General features: G+C 44.8%; 2 protein-coding genes and 1 pseudogene across 2 annotated transcripts; 1 reads left to right on the top strand and 2 right to left on the bottom strand.

The window, feature by feature from the left end:
* Window positions 1-584: 584 nt before the first annotated feature.
* On the bottom strand, window positions 585-19,328 carry LOC134934305 (uncharacterized; annotated as a pseudogene).
* Window positions 16,898-17,846, top strand: LOC134936339 (histone H1B-like). The gene has a single exon (XM_063931347.1). The coding sequence runs from the start codon at window positions 17,030-17,032 to the stop codon at window positions 17,693-17,695; it is 666 nt and encodes a 221-aa protein (XP_063787417.1). The 5' UTR covers window positions 16,898-17,029; the 3' UTR covers window positions 17,696-17,846.
* A 1,102-nt stretch (window positions 19,329-20,430) lies between the features above and the next one.
* Window positions 20,431-22,023, bottom strand: LOC134936340 (histone H3). Its single transcript, XM_063931348.1, has one exon. It carries the CDS (start codon window positions 21,977-21,979, stop codon window positions 21,569-21,571), a length of 411 nt encoding a protein of 136 aa, XP_063787418.1. The 5' UTR covers window positions 21,980-22,023; the 3' UTR covers window positions 20,431-21,568.
* Between the last annotated feature and the right edge of the window lie 2,379 nt (window positions 22,024-24,402).

Genomic DNA, 24,402 nt, shown 5'->3' with positions numbered 1-24,402 from the left:
GCGCTTGGTGCCTCCTTTCCCGAGCCCCTTACCTCTCCCAGGCATTGTCCCCCCAAAAAATGAATTATGTAACCTGGCTGCTTTCATCAAATTTGCATATAAGCTGAGCTGCGCTGATTGGTAGAAGTAAGCTTGTCCCCCTCCACCGATTGGTTTAAAGAAGAGCGGATACATTTTTCAAAAACTCCGCCGATAAGCTAAGCTGTAAGAGAACATGGATTTCCTAGTGAATACTTAGTTTGTCCTTCATAAAAAAAACTTGTGTCCAACAGCTTAGAACTAGTCAGCCACCGGCAGTGTGTTGTGCCATCTTCGAAACAAAGGATCATGGCGGTACCTCTAGGACAAATCTACTCACGTCTCACCCACTGCAAGAATTCATAAACATTACACATTAGTAGTGGCCAGCTTGGGCATAAGCTCACTAAAATACTGGCCCGGTCCTTTCATCATCACTCCAAATAAAGACAGCAACCACTAGCGGTGTGCCTAATGTGAGGGAACGATTAAGTACTAGGACCCGGCTTATAGTCAGAGTACAGCACTACACAGAGACGTTGGGTTACAGATCTTTCGTAGAAGAGATGGGCGGCCCTGAAAAGGGCCTTTGTGTGCGGGTGATGGTATTAGATGCGCCTCGGTGTTTAGCCTCCGAAGCCATACAGAGTGCGGCCCTGGCGCTTGAGAGCATAGACCACATCCATAGCGGTGACCGTCTTCCTCTTGGCGTGCTCGGTGTAGGTGACGGCGTCCCGGATCACGTTCTCCAGAAACACCTTCAGCACCCCGCGGGTCTCCTCGTAGATGAGGCCGGAGATACGCTTCACGCCTCCTCTCCGGGCAAGGCGGCGGATAGCAGGCTTGGTGATGCCCTGGATGTTGTCCCGCAGCACCTTCCTATGGCGCTTAGCGCCTCCTTTTCCGAGCCCCTTACCTCCTTTACCTCTTCCAGACATTATTCAATAGCTAACGACATAGAAATATGAGGCAACCCATTTTCGGTTGCTCTTTATAAAGAGGTGAGCGGACCTGATGGGTGACTGAGCACTTTGAGAGGCGGAGTCATGGCTATAATTAGATGTTAAAAAGTCACTGCCTTACCATCAGATTAGGGGCATAAGATGTATACGCAATATAAAGTTACACTTATCTAAGATCTTTTTTTCCCATACAATTCCTGTACTTGGTACAACATAATATTCAACCTAAGATACAATGTAATATTATCCATACTGAGTCCCATTCTTATCAACGTCCCAACATTTGATATAAGGCTCATAACAGATGATATAGATGACGACTGAGAAATAGCAAATCAGAAAAAATGAAATGTCATAAATATAGGACAGCATAAAGTATAATATATATATATATATATTAGCACTGCACTATAATTTATTTTATATAATAGATTACTTTATTTAGCACACTGTTGTTCATAGACTTATTTTTATTGAAGTAAAAAAAAAAAAAACATTTAGAATTTAACCGTTTTAATATCCATTATTATATATTGTCCAGATAAATAATAGGTATATAATAAGTGACTTGCACAACCTCATTGGGATTGGAGGATGAAAATTCAAAATGGACCAATGAGTCGAACAGATTTCGGCGGGACAAAACAAAATCACTCCAATGACATGCCGCTTCTGGCTGGTCAGTGTAACGTCTGTCCCGGGCTCGGTCTGAGTGTCAGCTCTGCGCTTCGGTCTCTCTTCTCCCTGTAATAATGAGCGCCGCTGATACTGCACTCAGCCAGTCCCGCTCCGGAACACTGCTGCTCAGCCACCCCCTGTATCTCTGTTACTATAGGGAGCACAGCTGGCACGTGTACCTAAGCCAGCATTGTATTGTGCGATCATAAAGATCTCCTTTCATTAAATGCAGCTAAACGGAACCTGATGTCTTATAATGGTTTCGGTACAATATACCTGCAGTGATAACGGAGATTGGATCCCGGTGTTACACGTGCAGTGATACAGTAACAATAGCATTCTACACAGGGCATCTTGAAAGACAAACAACCTTTTAGCAACTGTGTTTATAGGAGATTCAAAGTGATACGAACAACGGGACCAATTGCTACAATCTACTGATACTTTGTAACATTGGAATAAGATACAATAATTCTCTAGTTCTGCAGCAGCTACACGGGCAGTCACTGCTCTATGGATTGCTTTATGTAAGCACTAATGCTGACATCTGTAATATGATGACTATATGACCCCGCTTTAGTTTGGAAGTGAATATACAGTTCATGGAAGCGGAGATACAATAAGGCAGATTTGCAAGTAGCACATATAATACCCATCATAGTTTCAGCCCGATTAGAGAGGAGGTGGGTGGCTCTTAGAAGAGCCTTTGTGTTGATGTGGGTCAGAGAAGGGGGTGATTACTTGGCGCTGGTGTACTTGGTAACAGCCTTGGTGCCCTCGGACACGGCGTGCTTGGCCAGCTCTCCCGGCAGCAGCAAGCGTACGGCGGTCTGGATCTCCCGGGAGGTGATGGTCGAGCGCTTGTTGTAATGAGCCAGGCGAGAAGCTTCCCCAGCAATGCGCTCAAAGATGTCATTGACAAAGGAGTTCATGATGCCCATAGCCTTGGAGGAGATGCCGGTGTCAGGGTGCACCTGCTTCAGCACCTTGTAGACGTAAATGGCGTAACTCTCCTTCCTGCTCTTCCTACGCTTCTTCCCATTAGAGATGGCTACTGACTCTCTGTCTCAACACAGTGACTCGAATCATCAGGAAGTGTGAATGACTCGAGTCACTCACTGTTTCATGAGTCGAGACAGCAGCAGCAGCAGCTTCTCTCAGACAGAGGGAGGAAACTCTGTGTCCTGTGTCCTTCAGTCAGTGTGTTCTGCTGTCTTTAGCTGTGATTGGCCAGAGGCTATACCAGGTGACACCCAGTGGGAGGGGGGAGGGAGCAGTCACGACTCACCAGTCAGTGAGTGCTCTGCTGCTGTGCCTGATCCATGTCATGAATCATGATTCATCCTGAGTCTGCCAGTGAGTTGAGACAGTTGTACACTGTGTAGACTCAGTGACTCAGTGAATGAATCTGATTCATGCAGCAGGAGGTGGAGCCCCTGTGGTACAGGGCTCTCGGCTCAGTGCTCACTGATCCTGCTCAGTGTGATTGTGGGTGGCAAACTCCCTGGAGGCTAGATAGTGGATAATATAATAAATCCAAGGCCACCTAAAATCATCCAATCAGCAAAGTATGCAAGATAAAAAAAACAAAAAACGTTTTTATTTGGTTTAGTTACAGAATGAATGATGTGTTTCATGGCTGTTAAGCTTTCTCTCCTCAGCCAAAAGTAATGTCATATTCTATAACTAGTATGCAATAAGTGGTTATTAATAATATATCAACATAACAGTAAATCTATGTTAACATATTATTAACAATCAGGGCATAAGCAGCTGCCTCCCCCAGATACACTGTACAATCACTGCAGCTGAATAACTCCATGAGTCCAGCACTGATCCTCCAGCACTGGCAACTCACTGATTCATGTGCAGTCTCTGCAACACATTCCACTACAGATGAGTCATGACTCATGTGCCGAGACACTGACTCCAGACACTTCACTGAACTGAGTCATGTGTCTCAGCTCAGTTCAGTGAATCACTTTGCCCATGACTACTTCCCATCCTTCTTCTGGGTCTTGGTCACCGCTTTCTTAGAGCCTTTCTTAGGCGCCGGAGCAGACTTTGCTGGATCAGGCATTCTTTAGGATCTCTTCGACACAATGTAGAAAATCTGTGCGGTCATCTCACACATCTGTTTTATTTATAGGCAGCTTATGCAAACGAGGCATCACCAATGCAAGCTACACTATTGGGTAGAAGTGTCATGTGACACTGGTAGGCATCGTAACCCCACTCTTCTTTTTGCGGATTGGTCTGTGGATGAAGTTGAGCTGCATTGTTTAGCTTGTAAGCAGACCAATCACAGAGCAAGCAGCATGTCGCTTCTGAGTATATATGTAAGAGGAGGGCGGTGTTTTAGAGACATTTCTCTCAGTGTTTCTGTTGAAAGAGAGACTCTTTTATCTCATTGAACCTCGCAAGCATGTCTGGAAGAGGGAAACAAGGCGGCAAGACCCGTGCTAAGGCAAAGACTCGCTCATCCCGGGCCGGTCTCCAGTTCCCAGTCGGTCGAGTTCACCGTCTGCTGAGGAAGGGAAACTATGCGGAGCGTGTGGGAGCCGGTGCCCCGGTGTATCTGGCCGCAGTACTGGAGTACCTGACGGCTGAGATTCTTGAGCTTGCCGGAAACGCCGCCCGCGACAACAAGAAGACCCGCATCATCCCCCGCCACCTGCAGCTGGCTGTGCGCAACGACGAAGAGCTCAATAAACTGCTCGGTGGGGTGACCATCGCCCAGGGAGGCGTTCTGCCCAACATCCAGGCCGTGCTGCTGCCCAAGAAGACCGAGAGCCACAAACCAGCTAAGAGCAAGTGATTTCACTGCTAGATACTTGTCCCCGCAACACAAAGGCTCTTTTCAGAGCCACCCACCCTGACCCCAAAGAGCTGATTCATGATATGCTGTACATGTGGGAGTAAGTAGCCCGCTGTTTAGCGGGAAAGGTGCGAGTATCGTACTTGGCGTTGTGCTTCTGACGGGAAGTAAATCAGACCCTTGCGTGTAACAAGCAGTAGAGCGCAGACATAACAATGTTATTTCCATAATGTTCTTTCTGCAATAGGACTTATAGCGCTAAACAAATTAAATTAATACAATACAGCACAGAAACCGTGGAGCGCAGGGAAGCTATGCAGGAGATACTAAATGGACATTTAGAGAGTGATGAGTGTGTATGAAAGATTCTAGAGCGGGGGCCTCTCGAGCTATGCGGGGATGTGAGTTCCATAGAATCGGAGCTGCACGGCTAAATGCTTGACCCCCAGATTCATTAAGGGAGGTACTAGATGTGTAGGGCAAGTTCCTCGGTAGAGGACTCTATAAAGAGCCGCCTTACAGGCATTTACTTCCATAGAAAAGTGCTCATGGAGCCTTATTAAAACGTTCCCTTACACTTGATCAACTCTAACCTTTCATGGTGAAGACTAGTAGCCCCCTGTGCCCTGACTGCACGCTGAATTGAGGCGGCTCCCGCCACTGTTCCAGGGCAGCGGCAAGCTGGAAGGAAGGTGCGGGTAATTAAGGGATATAGGCCGTGAGCTTAGTGGCTACTAACTACGAGGAGCCTGGGCAGAGCTAAAGGAGGTGGTATCCGTCCAATTAAACACCATTGTGTAACTTATGCTTCAGCTGGTTTAGAAGGATTTGGTGGCTCTGAAAAGAGCCTTTGTGTTGCTGCGTGTATAGGAGTGCCGAGTGTCTATGCCCTCTCCCCTCGGATTCTGCGGGCTAGCTGGATGTCTTTGGGCATGATGGTTACCCTCTTGGCGTGGATGGCGCACAGGTTGGTGTCCTCGAACAGCCCCACCAGATAAGCCTCACTGGCCTCTTGTAGGGCCATAACGGCAGAGCTCTGGAAGCGCAGGTCGGTCTTGAAGTCTTGGGCGATCTCACGCACCAATCGCTGGAAGGGCAGCTTGCGGATCAGCAGCTCGGTGGATTTCTGGTAGCGGCGGATCTCTCTGAGAGCAACAGTCCCGGGACGGTAGCGGTGAGGCTTCTTCACGCCGCCGGTAGCTGGGGCGCTTTTCCGAGCAGCCTTGGTTGCCAGCTGCTTGCGAGGAGCTTTACCTCCGGTAGATTTGCGGGCGGTCTGCTTGGTCCTGGCCATCTCTCCTCACGAAACACGTCTAAAGGCAAAAAAACGAATACATATAGAGAGCAGCCGCTAACATCTCTATTTATGCACTGTGCTGCGCTGTCATTGGATGAGTTAAAGGCGCCTTTCATCCTGATTGGCTTAGGCATATGCATAGTACTTTTCAAAAAGCCCTCCAAGACTTTAGGGTTTCTCCCGGGTGCGGCAACAAAATCAGTCTCCATTAGAGGTTTTATTACGTTTCAGCCAGAAGGATTGCTGTATTCCGGGAAGTCTATGCTGGCATTCTAGCCAGGGGAGACAATCAAAACACACACACACATAGCAGTGATACAAGCCTCAAGTCTAAAGAGTCTTGAAATAGAAACCTTATTACATACAGTACTGTGAATAGCTACCGTCGGCGGGAATAGTACGTATGGGGACAGATGTGCCTCACCAGCTGTGCTCTCTACTGTCCGGGAGATCACAGTATATGTCTGCAGTAAAAACATCAGCGATTAATATGTCTGCTTACCAAGTAACATTCACGATACGATAGTCATTTGCATATTACAGCATTAAGAATACATTTATCTGGTAGATCTCAATTATCATATTATGAGAAGCTTTAGAACGGAGAATAATCAGATCTTCTGCCTGCACTGGGGACGATGTGATACTAATGTGAAACAGTAAGTAGTGTTACACTATTGTTACTATTCTATGAATACATCAGTAGATACTATCAATACCAAAGTATCAAATAAAACCACAAGCCAAATCTCATTAATCTGAGAAAGACAAAGTACAATACATGGAGAACACAGGAGGACATTTGTCTAGATAGTGTAAGGGTTTGCAATGAATGGGCTATTGGTGGAAATAACAATCAGATACAAGTGAATCACTTTTTCTTTTTGTATAGCTGAATTATTATAAATGCATATTTAATGAGTTAAGTTTCATTTCCCATTTATAAAAACAAACAAACAAACAAACAAACAAACCAACAAACAAAAAATAAGGGGTTGTTTGTTTAAGAATTGGCAAAAGGTGTATTTTATTATGTTCAATCGAGTTTAAAACTCTTATAGGGGATTATATTGCTATGAGCACAATGCACATTCAGTGACCTGAATGTATGGGAATTAAGAATAAAAATGTAATGTCATAATAATGACTCACTATGCTATGGTGCACTACAGAATACCTACAGTGAGTGCTCCTCCTTTTATTCTATCTGTGTAGGGGTTGGGTGTGCTACTGTCCATTACTCCTCATGCAATTCTATACCTATTACTGAGATTTAGTTAGTACTAAGGGAAGAGAATATTATAAATGAATAATCCATACTAAGGCAGATGGTGATTGGTGATTACCTCCTACATGGTGCCAGGTGGGATGCTTAGGGGCTACTGGCTTACCTATTGGACCCCTTGCATGTGCTACCATCACTGGAGGACAGACGGCATTTATTTCTTAGAGCGGTGGGTAATTACATTTTAGTAAACTGTTGAGAAACCTTGTGAAATATTTTGGAAATGTTCACACGACCATTTCTATATTTCCACACACTTTTACATCACTGGTGTAAAATAAAGAGTCAAAAGGATTACACCAGGCATGTCCAAACTGAGGCCCTCCAGCTGTTGTGAAACTACATATCCCAGCATGCCCCGACACAGTCTTGCTGTCAGAGAATGCTAAAGCTGTGTCAGGGCATGCTGGAAAGTGTAGTTTCTCAACAGCTGGAGGGCCGCAGTTGGGACATGCCTGGATTACACTGTACAATATGAGTAGAAATGAAACAAGCAAAACTGTTTAGGAACAGAAACTGGTTGTCTTGCTCCTTAAACTTTGCCAGCAAAATGGCCGCCGTTGCCATGGTTACTAGAAATTGCTAGGCAACCGAAAATGGTTGTCATGCTTAATCTACTTGGCCTGAAAAATGGCCACTTTCTCCTGCAGGGTCCACAGGGTATCCACAGGATACATTGGGATATGGATGAGCTACAGCGGATCTTGCACCAATCGGTCAAAGCTTTCTGGGCTCCCAGTACGCAGTGGGCCCGTCTATATATACCTGCCACCTGGCTCAGGCAAATCAGTTTTTAGTTTGGTGAGGCAGGAGCCGGACCATGGTCTAAGGGCTGCTGGTTTTTGGCAGCCATAAGCTTTTTTACTTTATTTTTATAGTCTTACTATTTTTTTCTGAGTGATCTTTCTAAACAGCGTCTTATACGTACCTTAGAAAGAGTCACTCCAACTACTCCCCGCCGAGTCGCGACAACGCTTACCCACGAGTACAGTGCTGTTTCGGCGGGCGTCTGTGTCGGATAAAACTAGCAAGTCCAGCAGACGTTACCAGGCTGTGGCCGGAGCACGGGAGGAAGGTAAGGCATAGGTTCCGCTTAGAGGGGGAACATGGACACAGCCGCACTCTTTTGGGGGAAACTACCAAACAGTCGCTGACGCGGCTGCCACCGAGAGTGCACAAGTGCTAGGCCTTAGGGATCAAAGGCTCCAGGAGTAGCATGAGGCTGTGATCCCTAATTTTGAGATCAGCAGTGGGGAGACGGATGTACCCCTGGTCGCCCCTCCCCCCCCGATTCACGACCAGTTTCCTCCGAGTCTCCTGCCATAAACTGAAACGGCTGTGTGACTGGTGCATCAGTGTTCACTTGGCAATCTGTGTTCACTATATTTTCACGGAGCGGCGGTGGACACTTATAGCATATGGATCCACTCGTATTTATCGATTCTGGAAGCGGGGTAAGTCTCCCTGTATCCCGCTCTCCTGAGTGGGGGCTATAAAACACTAAGTGGGTCATTCAGACCTGATCGCATGCTGTAGTTATTTGCAGCCGTGCGATCGGGTCTGAACAGCGCATGCGTGGGGGCCGCAATGCGCAGGCGCGTTGCTGGCCGGCGATGGCCATCACTGGGCAGCGACAAAAATAATGAAGAAAGCATTCGCAGCAGCAAACACAAGAAGATTGACAGGAAGAGGCCGTCCGGGGGTGTCAACTCACCGTTTTCTGGGAGTGTTGAGGAAAACGCATGCGTGTCCGGCCGTTTCCATGGAGGGATCCTGACATCAGCTCCAGCAAGGATCATTGCAGCGGGTGAGCAAGTCCTGAGCTGTGCAGAGACTGCACAAACTTTTTGTTTGTGCAGCTCTCTGCACAAGCGTTTGCAGCCATACACAGCAATCCCACCTCCCCTGTGGGTGGCGATTACCTGGTCGTAGCAGTGCAAAAAATAGCCTGCATGCAACCATGTCTGAATTAGGCCCTAAGTCTCTATCTACCTTTGAGTACAAATAGTTGGATAAGGGCATAATGCATATGAGTTTGATAATATTACTGTGGTTTCTTTTGCTATGCGTCTGAATACAGTTAAAGCATTTTTATAAAGTAATGCAGTAATATGTTTCTCCTACATACGTGAACTGTACCTGTAGTTGAATATGTGGTCATATTGCTTATTATACTAATGTATAATCTGTGACTGACTGTTAGTGTGATTGCTGACTTTGCTATAAATTCTGTCAGTTTTCTCTGTTTACTCCGATCCTCAATGCTGGTGCTAAACAGGGTAGGGTCGGATTGTATGTCACTTTAACACATTTTAAAGTGATTACAGTCACAAATTGTGTATTACACTGTTAAATTGTCTGATTATTTATCATGTCTTAGAGCAGAAAAGGTGAGGAAAACACACTCACATCAGCACCAACACTCATATCATGTTTGTCATGTAAAGCTGGGTTAACATCTCAGGATCTGGTTCAAGATGGGTTGTGTGCAAACTGTATTAGCTTTCACCAAGGTCTCTTGAAATATTCAAGGCAGATGCAGGTGTAAGTTGATCCACCATGGGCTATGTTTGCACAGGACATTATCCAGTATAGCTGAGTGGATAATTCCAACTTCTGTACCGGTGATAGGTTGCACTATTATATGTGCAGCACAGGGGAAGCAGTAGCCTCTCAACAGAAACAGGCTGAAAAGCCAGTGGTAAGTAAATCATTTAGACACAAAACAACATCTTCAGAGTCTACACATGTTTCAGATGAGGACTCATCAGAGGACGAAGACTCATTACACTCTGGTTCTGAATATGAGGATGAGGAAGAAGGTCTCAGCTCAGTGGACATATCTGAGTTGATTACTGCAATGAAATCCATTTTATCTTTAGAAGAATCAACATATACTGTGTTAAAATCCAAGGCACCTTTATTTAAACGTCCCAAAACAGGTAAGACTGAGTTTCCTGGATCAGAACAGCTGACGGAAATTATGGAAGAGGCTTGGGTTATGCCCAGTAAGAAATTTAGAATTCCTAGGAAATGGAATTCCAATTACCCTTTTCTGACTGAGGACTGTTTAAAGAGAGAGGTAGCCCCTAAAGTAGATATGCATGTGATTCGCTTAGTGCAAAAATCTACATTACTTCTGCCTTCAACATCAATAAATGATGTCACGGATAGGAGAGTAGATGGTTTGCTAAAAAACAACAACTTTTTTTTCCCTGTCTGGGGCAATCATTAGACCAGCCATGGCCTCAGCCTGGATGGCTAAAGCAGTGGCTGTCTGGCAAGATGCATTGGTAGGGGAAATTTCAACGACATCCAGAGAGCAAAAATCCCATGTGACACATATCAAACAGGCTGCAATATTCTTGGAAGAAGCAGCCTTAGATATGGGTACTATTGCCTCTCAAACATCAGCCTCAAAATTAGCCGCTCACCGAGCAGTTTAGCTACGCACCTGGAAAGCTGATTCAGAATACAAAAAAGATAAGCCATGAGCCTGATGGTGCGGGCCTCCACCTGGGGGAACCCAGGGTGGGAGGCCGACTTATTCATTTTGCACAAATCTGGCAGCAGTCTACCACAGATGCCTGGGTGCAAGAAGCGGTGTCTCCCAGTTATGCGTTTTCTTTCAGGAAAAACCCTCCTCAAAGGTTTTTTTTTTTTTTTTGTACCAGCCTGTCTTTGGTAGAAACGAGGGCCAGGGTTTTGCAAGAGGCAGTTCAGAAATTGCTTCAGTCAGGAGTAATCATTCCTGTTCCTCCTGCACAACAAGGACAGGGTTTCTACTCCAACCTGTTTTTAGTCCAGAAGCTGAACTAGTCGTTCCAGCTCACACTCAATCTAAAAATGCTGAACAAATACATTTGGGTACCTCGGTTTCATATGGAGACCTTACATTCCATCATTTTGGCTATGGAACCATGGGATTTTATGGTATCCCTGGATATACAGGATCCTTACCTGCATGTTCCTATAGCTCTGTCTCATCAGCGCTATCTCAAATTCGCTATCCTCCAACAGCATTTTCAGATTCAGGCTCTGCCATTTGGTCTGGCCACAGCCCCCAGAGTATTCACCAAAAATGTGGTGATTATGGTAGCTTATCTCCGCCAGCAGGGGATAAGAATATTTCCATACCTCAACGATCTTTTAATCCTGGCACAGTCTCAGGTATTGCTTCTGTGTCATCTGCAACATCCAATAGAGTGTCTGCAGAAGCACGGTTGGCTCATAGATTGGGCAAAATCATCTTTTGTTCCGTCATAACGGATGACTCATTTGGGGCTGTATTGGATTTGAGCCTTCAGAGAGTAATTTTACTTCTGAGAAAAATATCCAAACTTCAGTAAAGGATCCAGGAGCTTCTACACTGTCGAAGAGTATAAATTCTCGCAGCAATGTGTGTGATGTGTCTAATGGTGTCAATTTTCAACATGGTAGAGTATGCTCAGTTCCATTCAAGACCTCTGCAACATCGGATCCTTACCAAGTGGAATGGGGTCATCAGACAATAAAAATGCAGACTATGATTCTTCCTCTGGAAGGAAGGAGGTCATTAGCCTGGTGGCTACAGACAGCCCATCTGGACAAAGGGAGACCCTTTTGGATATCAGATTGGGAAATTCTGACAACAGATGCCAGCCTTCAAGGCTGGGGAGCAGTGTCAGGAAGAAATTGCTTCTAGGTGCAGTGGACCAAGGAAGATGGATGCCCTGTCAGTGAGATGGGACTTTCGTCTGGCCTATGTGTTTCCTACCATCACCCTGTTAACCAGGCTGGTGAGAAAGGTAAAAGTATGGATGGTGTAATGGTTAGCATTACTGCCTCACAGCACTGAGGTCATGGGTTCGATTCCCACCATAGCCCTAACTGTGTGGAGTTTGTATATTCTCCCCGTACTTGCATGGGTTTCCTTCGGGTACTCCGGTTTCCTCTCACAATCCAAAAATATACTGGTAGGTTAATTGGCTTCCAACAAAGAAAAAAAAAATAACCCTAGTGTGAATGTGTGTCTGTGTGTACATGTGATAGGGTTTATAGATTGCAAGCTCCACTGGGGCAGGGACTGATGTATATGGCTAAATATGCTCTGTAAAGCACTGCAAAATATATGTATAATATATAAATAACTGGTAATAATAATAATAATAATAATAATAATAATAATAATAATATGTGTACACTATATAAAAAACTGGTGGCGGTAGTAATAATAATAATAATAATAATAATAATAAAAAGGAAAAGTGCTCTGTGCTCTCAACAGGTAATTCAAACAATGCTTAGAGCAAGGAAAACCTCCTCAGCTCGCATTTATCACATAATATGGCAAGCCTATATTCAATGGTGCAGTGAACGGAAACTTGACCCCAGGTCTTTCAGAATTTCCAGAATCCTAGCATTCCTTCTGGTTTAAGGGTGGCTTCCTTGAGAGTGCAGGTGTCAGCACAAACTGTATGGTTCCAAAAGAAAATTGCCAACCTACAGAATGGGCACACTTTTTTCCAGGTAATGCTGCACATTCAACGTCCCTCTGTTCCTCCTACAGTGCCTTGGGATCTAAGTTTAGTTCTAAAGGCCCTTCAAGTTGCCTCATTTGAACCACTTAAAAGAGTAGATTTTAAATGGTTGACAGCTAAGGTTCTCTTTCTTCTGGCTATGGCTTCAGCTCGAAGAGTTTCAGCATTTGGCGCATTATTATTTTGTCCTCCATTTCTCATTTTTTATCCAGATAGATCGGTTCTCAGAACTAAATCTGGGTATCTTCCTAAGGTGGTGTCTAAATTCCACCTTTACAAAGAAATTGTAGTCCCGGCTTTCCAGGGGCCAGACCTATCTGCGGGAGATGCATCGTTGGAAATTGTCCATGCCTTAAGGATCTACGTAGATCGTACCAGTGCTATCAGAAAGACAGATTATCTCTTTGTTCTCTACGGATTTCATAGGAGAGGGTGGCCTGCTGATAAGCAGACACTGGCGAGGTGGCTTTGGATGACGATTTCAGAAGCATATTCGAAGGCTGATCTCCTGTTTCCGGATAATGTCTCTGCTCACTCTACTCGTAAAGTAGGTCCATCATGGACAGCACAGCATGGTGCTTCAGCAGAACAGATATGTAAGATAGCCACATGGTCTTCCATTAACACATTCATTAGACATTTTGCTTGTGGATACCTTTGCCTCTCAGGATGCTGAATTTGGGCCAAGCATTCTCCTGTCTAATCAGGAGCGTTGCCACCACTAAATTGCTTTGGGACATCCCAATGTATCCTGTAGATACCCTGTGGACCCTGCGGGAGAAATATAAGTTATGGTAATAAGTTACCATTGATAACAGTATTTCTCCTATGTCCACAGATATCCCACCTTGACGCACCTGATTTGAGGATCCTTTTACTCACTAAACTCTTCCCTCTTGTACGGAAGGGTGGGAGGTTGTGCATGTGTGGTCTTCTCGCCTGATTAGTGCTCTACATGATGCTCCTGCCTTAAGCTTTGGAAAACAACTGATTTACCTGACCCAGGAGGCGAGGATATATGGACGGGTCCACTGCATGCTGGGAGGCCAAAAAGCTTTGACCGATTAGTGTAAGAACCGCTGTCGCTCAACCATATAACAATGTATCCTGTGAAACCTGTGGATTTAGGAAAAATACTGTTATCAATGGTAAGTTCTTACCATAACGTATATGTTGCTATGGTTGCCGAACTGTTGCCAGGGAACAGAAACTGGTTGTCATGCTTAAATCAAATTTGCCATCAAAATGGCCACTGTTGCCATGGTTACCCGACATTGCTAGGGAACTGAAACTGGTTCAATGTTTAGACTACTTGGCCTTCAAAATGGCCAGCATTGCCATAATTATCGGACATTGATAGGCAACTTCCCTGGAGCACTTTCCCAGCTGGTATGGAGCCACCCAGGTGAAAAGAGGAACAGTTTCCCCGAGTTTTGGGGCTTGTTCTTGGGGAATCTATACAAAGCAAAGGCCCTGGTACTGGAAAAACCGGTTTAATGTCTCATACTGATGTAACGGTATTGGGCAGCATGAAGCCTATTACTTAAGGGTAAGGCCGAAACTAGGATTTTCGCCACCAGGGAAAAAGCAGTGATTCCCCTCCCCAAAATTTGTTTATAAAAAATGTTATTATTAATAATAACAATAGTAATATTAATAATAATAAAATAAAAATATAAAAAAAAAAACCCTAAGACTAAAATAATCACATTATCAAAAATTTAGAAAAAAGAGGGATATTTTGGACAACATCCCCCTATGTGATCCAAATGCCCTCTGCGTCACATACCCCATCAGCGGCGTGTTTCACTACATTCCCCCCTGTGTGTCCCCACACATTGCACTTTATCATAACACCTCATTACTGCACTACATTCCCCTATCCACTGCACTACATCACTACACTACATGCATTCACATCAGTCCCTGCCCCAGTGGAGCTTACAATATATATTCCCTACCACATGCACCACTAAAACAATTTTTATTGGGACTCAATTAATTATATTTTTGGATTGTGGGAGAAAACTGGAGTACCCGTAGGAAACCCATGCAAATACAGGGAGAATATACAAACTCCACACAGTTACAGTAGAGCCATGGTGGGAATCAAACTAATGACCTCAGTGCTGTGAGGAAGTAATGCTAACCATTACACCATCCGTACTGCCTCTGAGAAGCTTTAGATCTGAGTATAATCAGAAATTCGGAATGTGCTGGAAACTATTATACTAATAGGAAACAGTAAATACCATTGTATGTACTTGCAAACTATACTCACTAATTCCAGGGAGATATTAATATGAATGCAGATATACATAAAAATAAAAATAAGAAAAGTCACAACTACATATGTCAAAAACACTGTCTATGGCATAAAATAATAATGATGATTTCATTTTTAAAACGTTAATACATTAATCATATTAGGTCATCGCTACCGTATGGTGAGTACGGTAGCTTTAGAATGGAGTATGAACAGAACTTCTGCGTGTGTGAAACGATATGATACTAATGGGAAACAGTATTATTCAATTGTAACTATTCCATTGAAACATTTGGATACAATCTGTGAAAGTATCAACTTAGACCACAAGCTAAAGCTTATGTATCCGGGAAACTGCATGAAGAGAATATAAAGCTGCTGTGTACTGTATGTGGATTGTACAAAGGGGATTTTCATCTGCTCAGTGGAGACTAATTTCAGATACAATAGTCCCTGTACGTAAAATCAACCACTTATTGTTCTATTTTAGTTACTGTCTTTTTCTTTATGCAGATATATTTATTTATTTTTATATCCATTTTACATGTTCTTGAAAAAAATAAACATTAAAAGTATTGAAAAAAAAATATTTTTATGGGTCAGCTTTTATTTCTATTTTGTTTCTACCATCCTTGGGGCCCCAGAAATCCCTAGTAGTGGCCCAGGTCTAGCTCCGTGTTCTCCCTACCTGCTCTGGAGACTCTCAATGCTCTAGATCACAACTCCAGCATGCAATCATGGGTTGGGGAAGAGAGTGAGACCTGGATGGTACTTGCTGCTGGCACACGCCCTCCAGTTAGTAGTCATCGGTATTTTTCAAGAACCCGCTTCCATCTCCATTTGCCTTCCATTCCTCAATGTCGATCCTCTCCTCTCAGCTAGTTATTTTTTAACAAGCTACGTCATTTAAATTTTATTCCGCATAACTATTGTGAGCATATAATTCTTCAACATCTTCCTATCTTCTCCTATTTGTTCTTCCTTTTCCTCCCCCGTGTTCCATCACGTCTCCCCCGATTTTCCCCTTGTCTCTCCCATCTCCCCGTTTGTTTCCTGTTGCCATCTTTACCCATTCACCTTTATTTTCCCCCTGTTTCTCTTCCTTTCATCCATTCCTTCCACCTGCCACTACCCTTAGAGGTCCCCTTATGTATCCCCATATTTCTGCCTCTCCATTTTTCCCTCTGTACCCTTATTATTCTCCATATTATTACTGTCTCCTTTTATTTGTATCACTATTCATACCGATTCCCTCTGTTGTTCCTTTTGCTCCTCTGATCTCCCACTCCTCGTCTCCTTATTTCTCCCGTCTCCAGATATTGTACCCTTTATTCCTATGGTCTCACCCTAATGCTCCCATGTCCTCTTTTAAAAATATCAGTCTCCTATCAATGGGAACGGGACCCCATAGCCCACCTACTGACACACTTAAGATGCATAGATATGCATCAATGTCTATATGGATCATTATAAGAACATGTGGAGAAAACGCCACCAGCATTTTTCAGGACATGGAGAATCTCAGGCCGGCAGGATTATTCTGAAGCTGATTATGCACGCCAGATATCTTTCTTTTATTTATTTAGTCAAAGTAACTAGAGTTCCCAGACAGGAGTGCCAATACCTTGTGGGGCAACCTGCCTGTGCTATCCATCCGGGTGTACAGCATCCCACACATCACCTTTATGTCTTTCAAAATGCGGCATCCTCTGCACTGATTATGCCCCAGCCACCTTTGTTCGGTGTAGTGCCTGGAGGAGAGAAAAGTGCCCGATGAGACATTTTTCGCTTCGCAGAAAAGATGTATTACACGCCAGCCAGATCATGCCTGGTCTAGGTGAGCTGACAGGGGCTATTCCCGGCACTCTTCACAGCGCATAGGCTAGCAATGACAGTAAAGGGTTAGGGGAGACCTTGGAGTACTGGTGTGGTGCAGAGAGCCAGCTCGCCGCTCACCTCATGCCCTATAAAAGACTGTTTTTCTGCGCTAGGGAAACACAAGGTGAGAGCAGATTCCCCCGTACACTCAGACAGGGAAGAGTTTACACGGCTGCTCATTCCGCCAATGGGAGCACAGAACACCTCACTCTCGGCAGCCAATCACAGCACAGCCGGCAGTGTATATAAAAGACGTGAGTCAACACCGGGCGTTGTAGTATTATTGATTAAAGTTAAGTTCTGCAAACATGGCGGAAACTGCCCCCGTCGCCGCCGCTGTTCCTCCATCAGAGGTCGCAGCCAAAAAGAAGAGGCAGCCGAAGAAAGCTGCTGGAGGAGCAAAGAAGAGCGGCAAGTCTTCTGGACCCAGCGTCTCCGAGCTGATCGTAAAAGCCGTGGCCGCCTCTAAAGAGCGCAGCGGGGTTTCTCTTGCCGCCCTGAAGAAGGCTCTGGCTGCCGGAGGCTACGATGTGGAGAGGAACAACAGCCGCATCAAAGTGGGGGTGAAAGGATTAGTGACCAAAGGAACTCTCACCCAGGTGAAAGGTACCGGCGCTTCCGGCTCCTTCAAGCTCAATAAGAAACAAGTGGAAAGCAAGAAGGCCGCCCAGAAGTCCCTGAAGCCCAAGAAACCTGCAGCGAAGAAAGTGGCCAAATCCCCGAAGAAGCCCAAGAAGGCTCCGAGTGCAGCCAAGACCCCGAAAAAGGTGAAGAAACCCGCTACAGCGGCTGCTGCCAAAAGCCCAAAGAAGCCTATAGCCGTGAAGCCTAAGAAGGCGGCCAAGAGTCCCGCCAAGAAGGCGGCGAAGCCCAAAGCTGCCAAGAGTCCGGCCAAGAAGGCAGCGAAGCCAAAAGCCACAAAAAGCCCGGCCAAGAAGGCAGCTAAGGCTAAGAAAGCTGCGGCCAAGAAGTGATTGTAAAGCCGCAGCCTCTCTTCCTTGTTATCCCCCAAAGGCTCTTTTCAGAGCCACCCACCCTGTCTCGGCAGAGCTGTAGGCGCACGATGTGATCTATTGGGGGACTAAATAAAAACTGTAGTGAAGAAGTCGCTACATGTGGCAGAAATATCTAGTTTGTCCCTTACACATCAGTCCTAGAAACATAGCTCTTGATAGCAGGATATGGACCACTTGGCCCATCTACTCTGCCCCATGCAGTCACTGCATAAGTGGGATATGCAGGGGAGCGGGACTAAATGCAGTTATCTGTTAAATCTGCAGATAGATCGGGAACGTATACACTAAAGTGTCGGGTTCTTCTATCTCCAGCCGCCCGTAGTAGCTGAATGGTTGTTTTATGTGTACTTGGTCGTACAGTCTGGTGTAAGGAACAGCACCGCGTGTTCTGCACGCCATTCCCGGTGATGTACAGACTGCGAGGTACCCGGACAAGGTATAATTGTTTGCTACAAAAAAAAAATGCCTCCCTTGAAAATACAGCCTGTTCCTATAGCTCGTTTCTGGATTAATGTAGGAGACCCTTAAATTAGTTAATTAACGTTCAAAGCCTGCAGGACCCCTCTATGGACTAGGCGGCGGGTGGCAGGCTGTGTGGTGCCCTGGATGATATGTAGTCCTGCAGCGCTTGGTGCCTCCTTTCCCGAGCCCCTTACCTCTCCCAGGCATTGTCCCCCCAAAAAATGAATTATGTAACCTGGCTGCTTTCATCAAATTTGCATATAAGCTGAGCTGCGCTGATTGGTAGAAGTAAGCATGTCCCCCTCCACCGATTGGTTTAAAGAAGAGCGGATACATTTTTCAAAAACTCCGCCGATAAGCTAAGCTGTAAGAGAACATGGATTTCCTAGTGAATACTTAGTTTGTCCTTCATAAAAAAAAACTTGTGTCCAACAGCTTAGAACTAGTCAGCCACCGACAGTGTGTTGTGCCATCTTCGAAACAAAGGATCATGGCGGTACCTCTAGGACAAATCTACTCACGTCTCACCCACTGCAAGAATTCATAAACATTACTCATTAGTAGTGGCCAGCTTGGGCATAAGCTCACTAAAATACTGGCACGGTCCTTTCATCATCACTCCAAATAAAGACAGCAACCACTAGCGGTGTGCCTAATGTGAGGGAACGATTAAGTACTAGGACCCGGCTTATAGTCAGAGTACAGCACTACACAGAGACGTTGGGTTACAGATCTTTCGTAGAAGAGATGGGCGGCCCTGAAAAGGGCCTTTGTGTGCGGGTGATGGTATTAGATGCGCCTCGGTGTTTAGCCTCCGAAGCCATACAGAGTGCGGCCCTGGCGCTTGAGAGCATAGACCACATCCATAGCGGTGACCGTCTTCCTCTTGGCGTGCTCGGTGTAGGTGACGGCGTCCCGGATCACGTTCTCCAGAAACACCTTCAGCACCCCGCGGGTCTCCTCGTAGATGAGGCCGGAGATACGCTTCACGCCTCCTCTCCGGGCAAGGCGGCGGATGGCAGGCTTGGTGATGCCCTGGATGTTGTCCCGCAGCACCTTCCTATGGCGCTTAGCGCCTCCTTTTCCGAGCCCCTTACCTCCTTTACCTCTTCCAGACATTATTCAATAGCTAACGACAAAGAAATATGAGGCAACCCATTTTCGGTTGCTCTTTATAAAGAGGTAAGCGGACCTGATGGGTGACTGAGCACTTTGAGAGGCGGAGTCATGGCTATAATTAGATGTTAAAAAGTCACTGCCTTACCATCAGATTAGGGGCATAAGATGTATACGCAATATAAAGTTACACTTATCTAAGATCTTTTTTCCCATACAATTCCTGTACTTGGTACAACATAATATTCAACCTAAGATACAATGTAATATTATCCATACTGAGTCCCATTCTTATCAACGTCCCAACATTTGATATAAGGCTCATAACAGATGATATAGATGACGACTGAGAAATAGCAAATCAGAAAAAATGAAATGTCATAAATATAGGACAGCATAAAGTATAATATATATATATATATATATATATATATATATATATATATATATATATATATATATATATATTAGCACTGCACTATAATTTATTTTATATAATAGATTACTTTATTTAGCACACTGTTGTTCATAGACTTATTTTTATTGAAGTAAAAAAAAAAAAAACATTTAGAATTTAACCGTTTTAATATCCATTATTATATATTGTCCAGATAAATAATAGGTATATAATAAGTGACTTGCACAACCTCATTGGGATTGGAGGATGAAAATTCAAAATGGACCAATGAGTCGAACAGATTTCGGCGGGACAAAACAAAATCACTCCAATGACATGCCGCTTCTGGCTGGTCAGTGTAACGTCTGTCCCGGGCTCGGTCTGAGTGTCAGCTCTGCGCTTCGGTCTCTCTTCTCCCTGTAATAATGAGCGCCGCTGATACTGCACTCAGCCAGTCCCACTCCGGAACACTGCTGCTCAGCCACCCCCTGTATCTCTGTTACTATAGGGAGCACAGCTGGCACGTGTACCTAAGCCAGCATTGTATTGTGCGATCATAAAGATCTCCTTTCATTAAATGCAGCTAAACGGAACCTGATGTCTTATAATGGATTCGGTGCAATATACCTGCAGTGATACCGGAGATTGGATCCCGGTGTTACACGTGCAGTGATACAGTAACAATAGCATTCTACACAGGGCATCTTGAAAGACAAACAACCTTTTAGCAACTGTGTTTATAGGAGATTCAAAGTGATACGAACAACGGGACCAATTGCTACAATCTACTGATACTTTGTAACATTGGAATAAGATACAATAATTCTCTAGTTCTGCAGCAGCTACACGGGCAGTCACTGCTCTATGGATTGCTTTATGTAAGCACTAATGCTGACATCTGTAATATGATGACTATATGACCCCGCTTTAGTTTGGAAGTGAATATACAGTTCATGGAAGCGGAGATACAATAAGGCAGATTTGCAAGTAGCACATATAATACCCATCATAGTTTCAGCCCGATTAGAGAGGAGGTGGGTGGCTCTTAGAAGAGCCTTTGTGTTGATGTGGGAGTAAGTAGCCCGCTGTTTAGCGGGAAAGGTGCGAGTATCGTACTTGGCGTTGTGCTTCTGACGGGAAGTAAATCAGACCCTTGCGTGTAACAAGCAGTAGAGCGCAGACATAACAATGTTATTTCCATAATGTTCTTTCTGCAATAGGACTTATAGCGCTAAACAAATTAAATTAATACAATACAGCACAGAAACCGTGGAGCGCAGGGAAGCTATGCAGGAGATACTAAATGGACATTTAGAGAGTGATGAGTGTGTATGAAAGATTCTAGAGCGGGGGCCTCTCGAGCTATGCGGGGATGTGAGTTCCATAGAATCGGAGCTGCACGGCTAAATGCTTGACCCCCAGATTCATTAAGGGAGGTACTAGATGTGTAGGGCAAGTTCCTCGGTAGAGGACTCTATAAAGAGCCGCCTTACAGGCATTTACTTCCATAGAAAAGTGCTCATGGAGCCTTATTAAAACGTTCCCTTACACTTGATCAACTCTAACCTTTCATGGTGAAGACTAGTAGCCCCCTGTGCCCTGACTGCACGCTGAATTGAGGAGGCTCCCGCCACTGTTCCAGGGCAGCGGCAAGCTGGAAGGAAGGTGCGGGTAATTAAGGGATATAGGCCGTGAGCTTAGTGGCTACTAACTACGAGGAGCCTGGGCAGAGCTAAAGGAGGTGGTATCCGTCCAATTAAACACCATTGTGTAACTTATGCTTCAGCTGGTTTAGAAGGATTTGGTGGCTCTGAAAAGAGCCTTTGTGTTGCTGCGTGTATAGGAGTGCCGAGTGTCTATGCCCTCTCCCCTCGGATTCTGCGGGCTAGCTGGATGTCTTTGGGCATGATGGTTACCCTCTTGGCGTGGATGGCGCACAGGTTGGTGTCCTCGAACAGCCCCACCAGATAAGCCTCACTGGCCTCTTGTAGGGCCATAACGGCAGAGCTCTGGAAGCGCAGGTCGGTCTTGAAGTCTTGGGCGATCTCACGCACCAATCGCTGGAAGGGCAGCTTGCGGATCAGCAGCTCGGTGGATTTCTGGTAGCGGCGGATCTCTCTGAGAGCAACAGTCCCGGGACGGTAGCGGTGAGGCTTCTTCACGCCGCCGGTAGCTGGGGCGCTTTTCCGAGCAGCCTTGGTTGCCAGCTGCTTGCGAGGAGCTTTACCTCCGGTAGATTTGCGGGCGGTCTGCTTGGTCCTGGCCATCTCTCCTCACGAAACACGTCTAAAGGCAAAAAAACGAATACATATAGAGAGCAGCCGCTAACATCTCTATTTATGCACTGTGCTGCGCTGTCATTGGATGAGTTAAAGGCGCCTTTCATCCTGATTGGCTTAGGCATATGCATAGTACTTTTCAAAAAGCCCTCCAAGACTTTAGGGTTTCTCCCGGGTGCGGCAACAAAATCAGTCTCCATTAGAGGTTTTATTACGTTTCAGCCAGAAGGATTGCTGTATTCCGGGAAGTCTATGCTGGCATTCTAGCCAGGGGAGACAATCAAAACACACACACACATAGCAGTGATACAAGCCTCAAGTCTAAAGAGTCTTGAAATAGAAACCTTATTACATACAGTACTGTGAATAGCTACCGTCGGCGGGAATAGTACGTATGGGGACAGATGTGCCTCACCAGCTGTGCTCTCTACTGTCCGGGAGATCACAGTATATGTCTGCAGTAAAAACATCAGCGATTAATATGTCTGCTTACCAAGTAACATTCACGATACGATAGTCATTTGCATATTGCAGCATTAAGAATACATTTATCTGGTAGATCTCAATTATCATATTATGAGAAGCTTTAGAACGGAGAATAATCAGATCTTCTGCCTGCATTGGGGACGATGTGATACTAATGTGAAACAGTAAGTAGTGTTACACTATTGTTACTATTCTATGAATACATCAGTAGATACTATCAATACCAAAGTATCAAATAAAACCACAAGCCAAATCTCATTAATCTGAGAAAGACAAAGTACAATACATGGAGAACACAGGAGGACATTTGTCTAGATAGTGTAAGGGTTTGCAATGAATGGGCTATTGGTGGAAATAACAATCAGATACAAGTGAATCACTTTTTCTTTTTGTATAGCTGAATTATTATAAATGCATATTTAATGAGTTAAGTTTCATTTCCCATTTATAAAAACAAACAAACAAACAAAAAATAAGGGGTTGTTTGTTTAAGAATTGGCAAAAGGTGTATTTTATTATGTTCAATCGAGTTTAAAACTCTTATAGGGGATTATATTGCTATGAGCACAATGCACATTCAGTGACCTGAATGTATGGGAATTAAGAATAAAAATGTAATGTCATAATAATGACTCACTATGCTATGGTGCACTACAGAATACCTACAGTGAGTGCTCCTCCTTTTATTCTATCTGTGTAGGGGTTGGGTGTGCTACTGTCCATTACTCCTCATGCAATTCTATACCTATTACTGAGATTTAGTTAGTACTAAGGGAAGAGAATATTATAAATGAATAATCCATACTAAGGCAGATGGTGATTGGTGATTACCTCCTACATGGTGCCAGGTGGGATGCTTAGGGGCTACTGGCTTACCTATTGGACCCCTTGCATGTGCTACCATCACTGGAGGACAGACGGCATTTATTTCTTAGAGCGGTGGTTAATTACATTTTAGTAAACTGTTGAGAAACCTTGTGAAATATTTTGGAAATGTTCACACGACCATTTCTATATTTCCACACACTTTTACATCACTGGTGTAAAATAAAGAGTCAAAAGGATTACACCAGGCATGTCCAAACTGAGGCCCTCCAGCTGTTGTGAAACTACATATCCCAGCATGCCCCGACACAGTCTTGCTGTCAGAGAATGCTAAAGCTGTGTCAGGGCATGCTGGAAAGTGTAGTTTCTCAACAGCTGGAGGGCCGCAGTTGGGACATGCCTGGATTACACTGTACAATATGAGTAGAAATGAAACAAGCAAAACTGTTTAGGAACAGAAACTGGTTGTCTTGCTCCTTAAACTTTGCCAGCAAAATGGCCGCCGTTGCCATGGTTACTAGAAATTGCTAGGCAACCGAAAATGGTTGTCATGCTTAATCTACTTGGCCTGAAAAATGGCCACTTTCTCCTGCAGGGTCCACAGGGTATCCACAGGATACATTGGGATATGGATGAGCGACAGCGGATCTTGCACCAATCGGTCAAAGCTTTCTGGGCTCCCAGTACGCAGTGGGCCCGTCTATATATACCTGCCACCTGGCTCAGGCAAATCAGTTTTTAGTTTGGTGAGGCAGGAGCCGGACCATGGTCTAAGGGCTGCTGGTTTTTGGCAGCCATAAGCTTTTTTACTTTATTTTTATAGTCTTACTATTTTTTTCTGAGTGATCTTTCTAAACAGCGTCTTATACGTACCTTAGAAAGAGTCACTCCAACTACTCCCCGCCGAGTCGCGACAACGCTTACCCACGAGTACAGTGCTGTTTCGGCGGGCGTCTGTGTCGGATAAAACTAGCAAGTCCAGCAGACGTTACCAGGCTGTGGCCGGAGCACGGGAGGAAGGTAAGGCATAGGTTCCGCTTAGAGGGGGAACATGGACACAGCCGCACTCTTTTGGGGGAAACTACCAAACAGTCGCTGAC

This window comes from Pseudophryne corroboree, chromosome 6 (genome assembly GCF_028390025.1).
Source record: "Pseudophryne corroboree isolate aPseCor3 chromosome 6, aPseCor3.hap2, whole genome shotgun sequence".
Classification (NCBI taxonomy): Eukaryota; Metazoa; Chordata; class Amphibia; order Anura; family Myobatrachidae; genus Pseudophryne; species Pseudophryne corroboree.
Note: the sequence above shows the minus strand (reverse complement) of the source record. Positions and strands in the feature narration are given on the sequence as shown.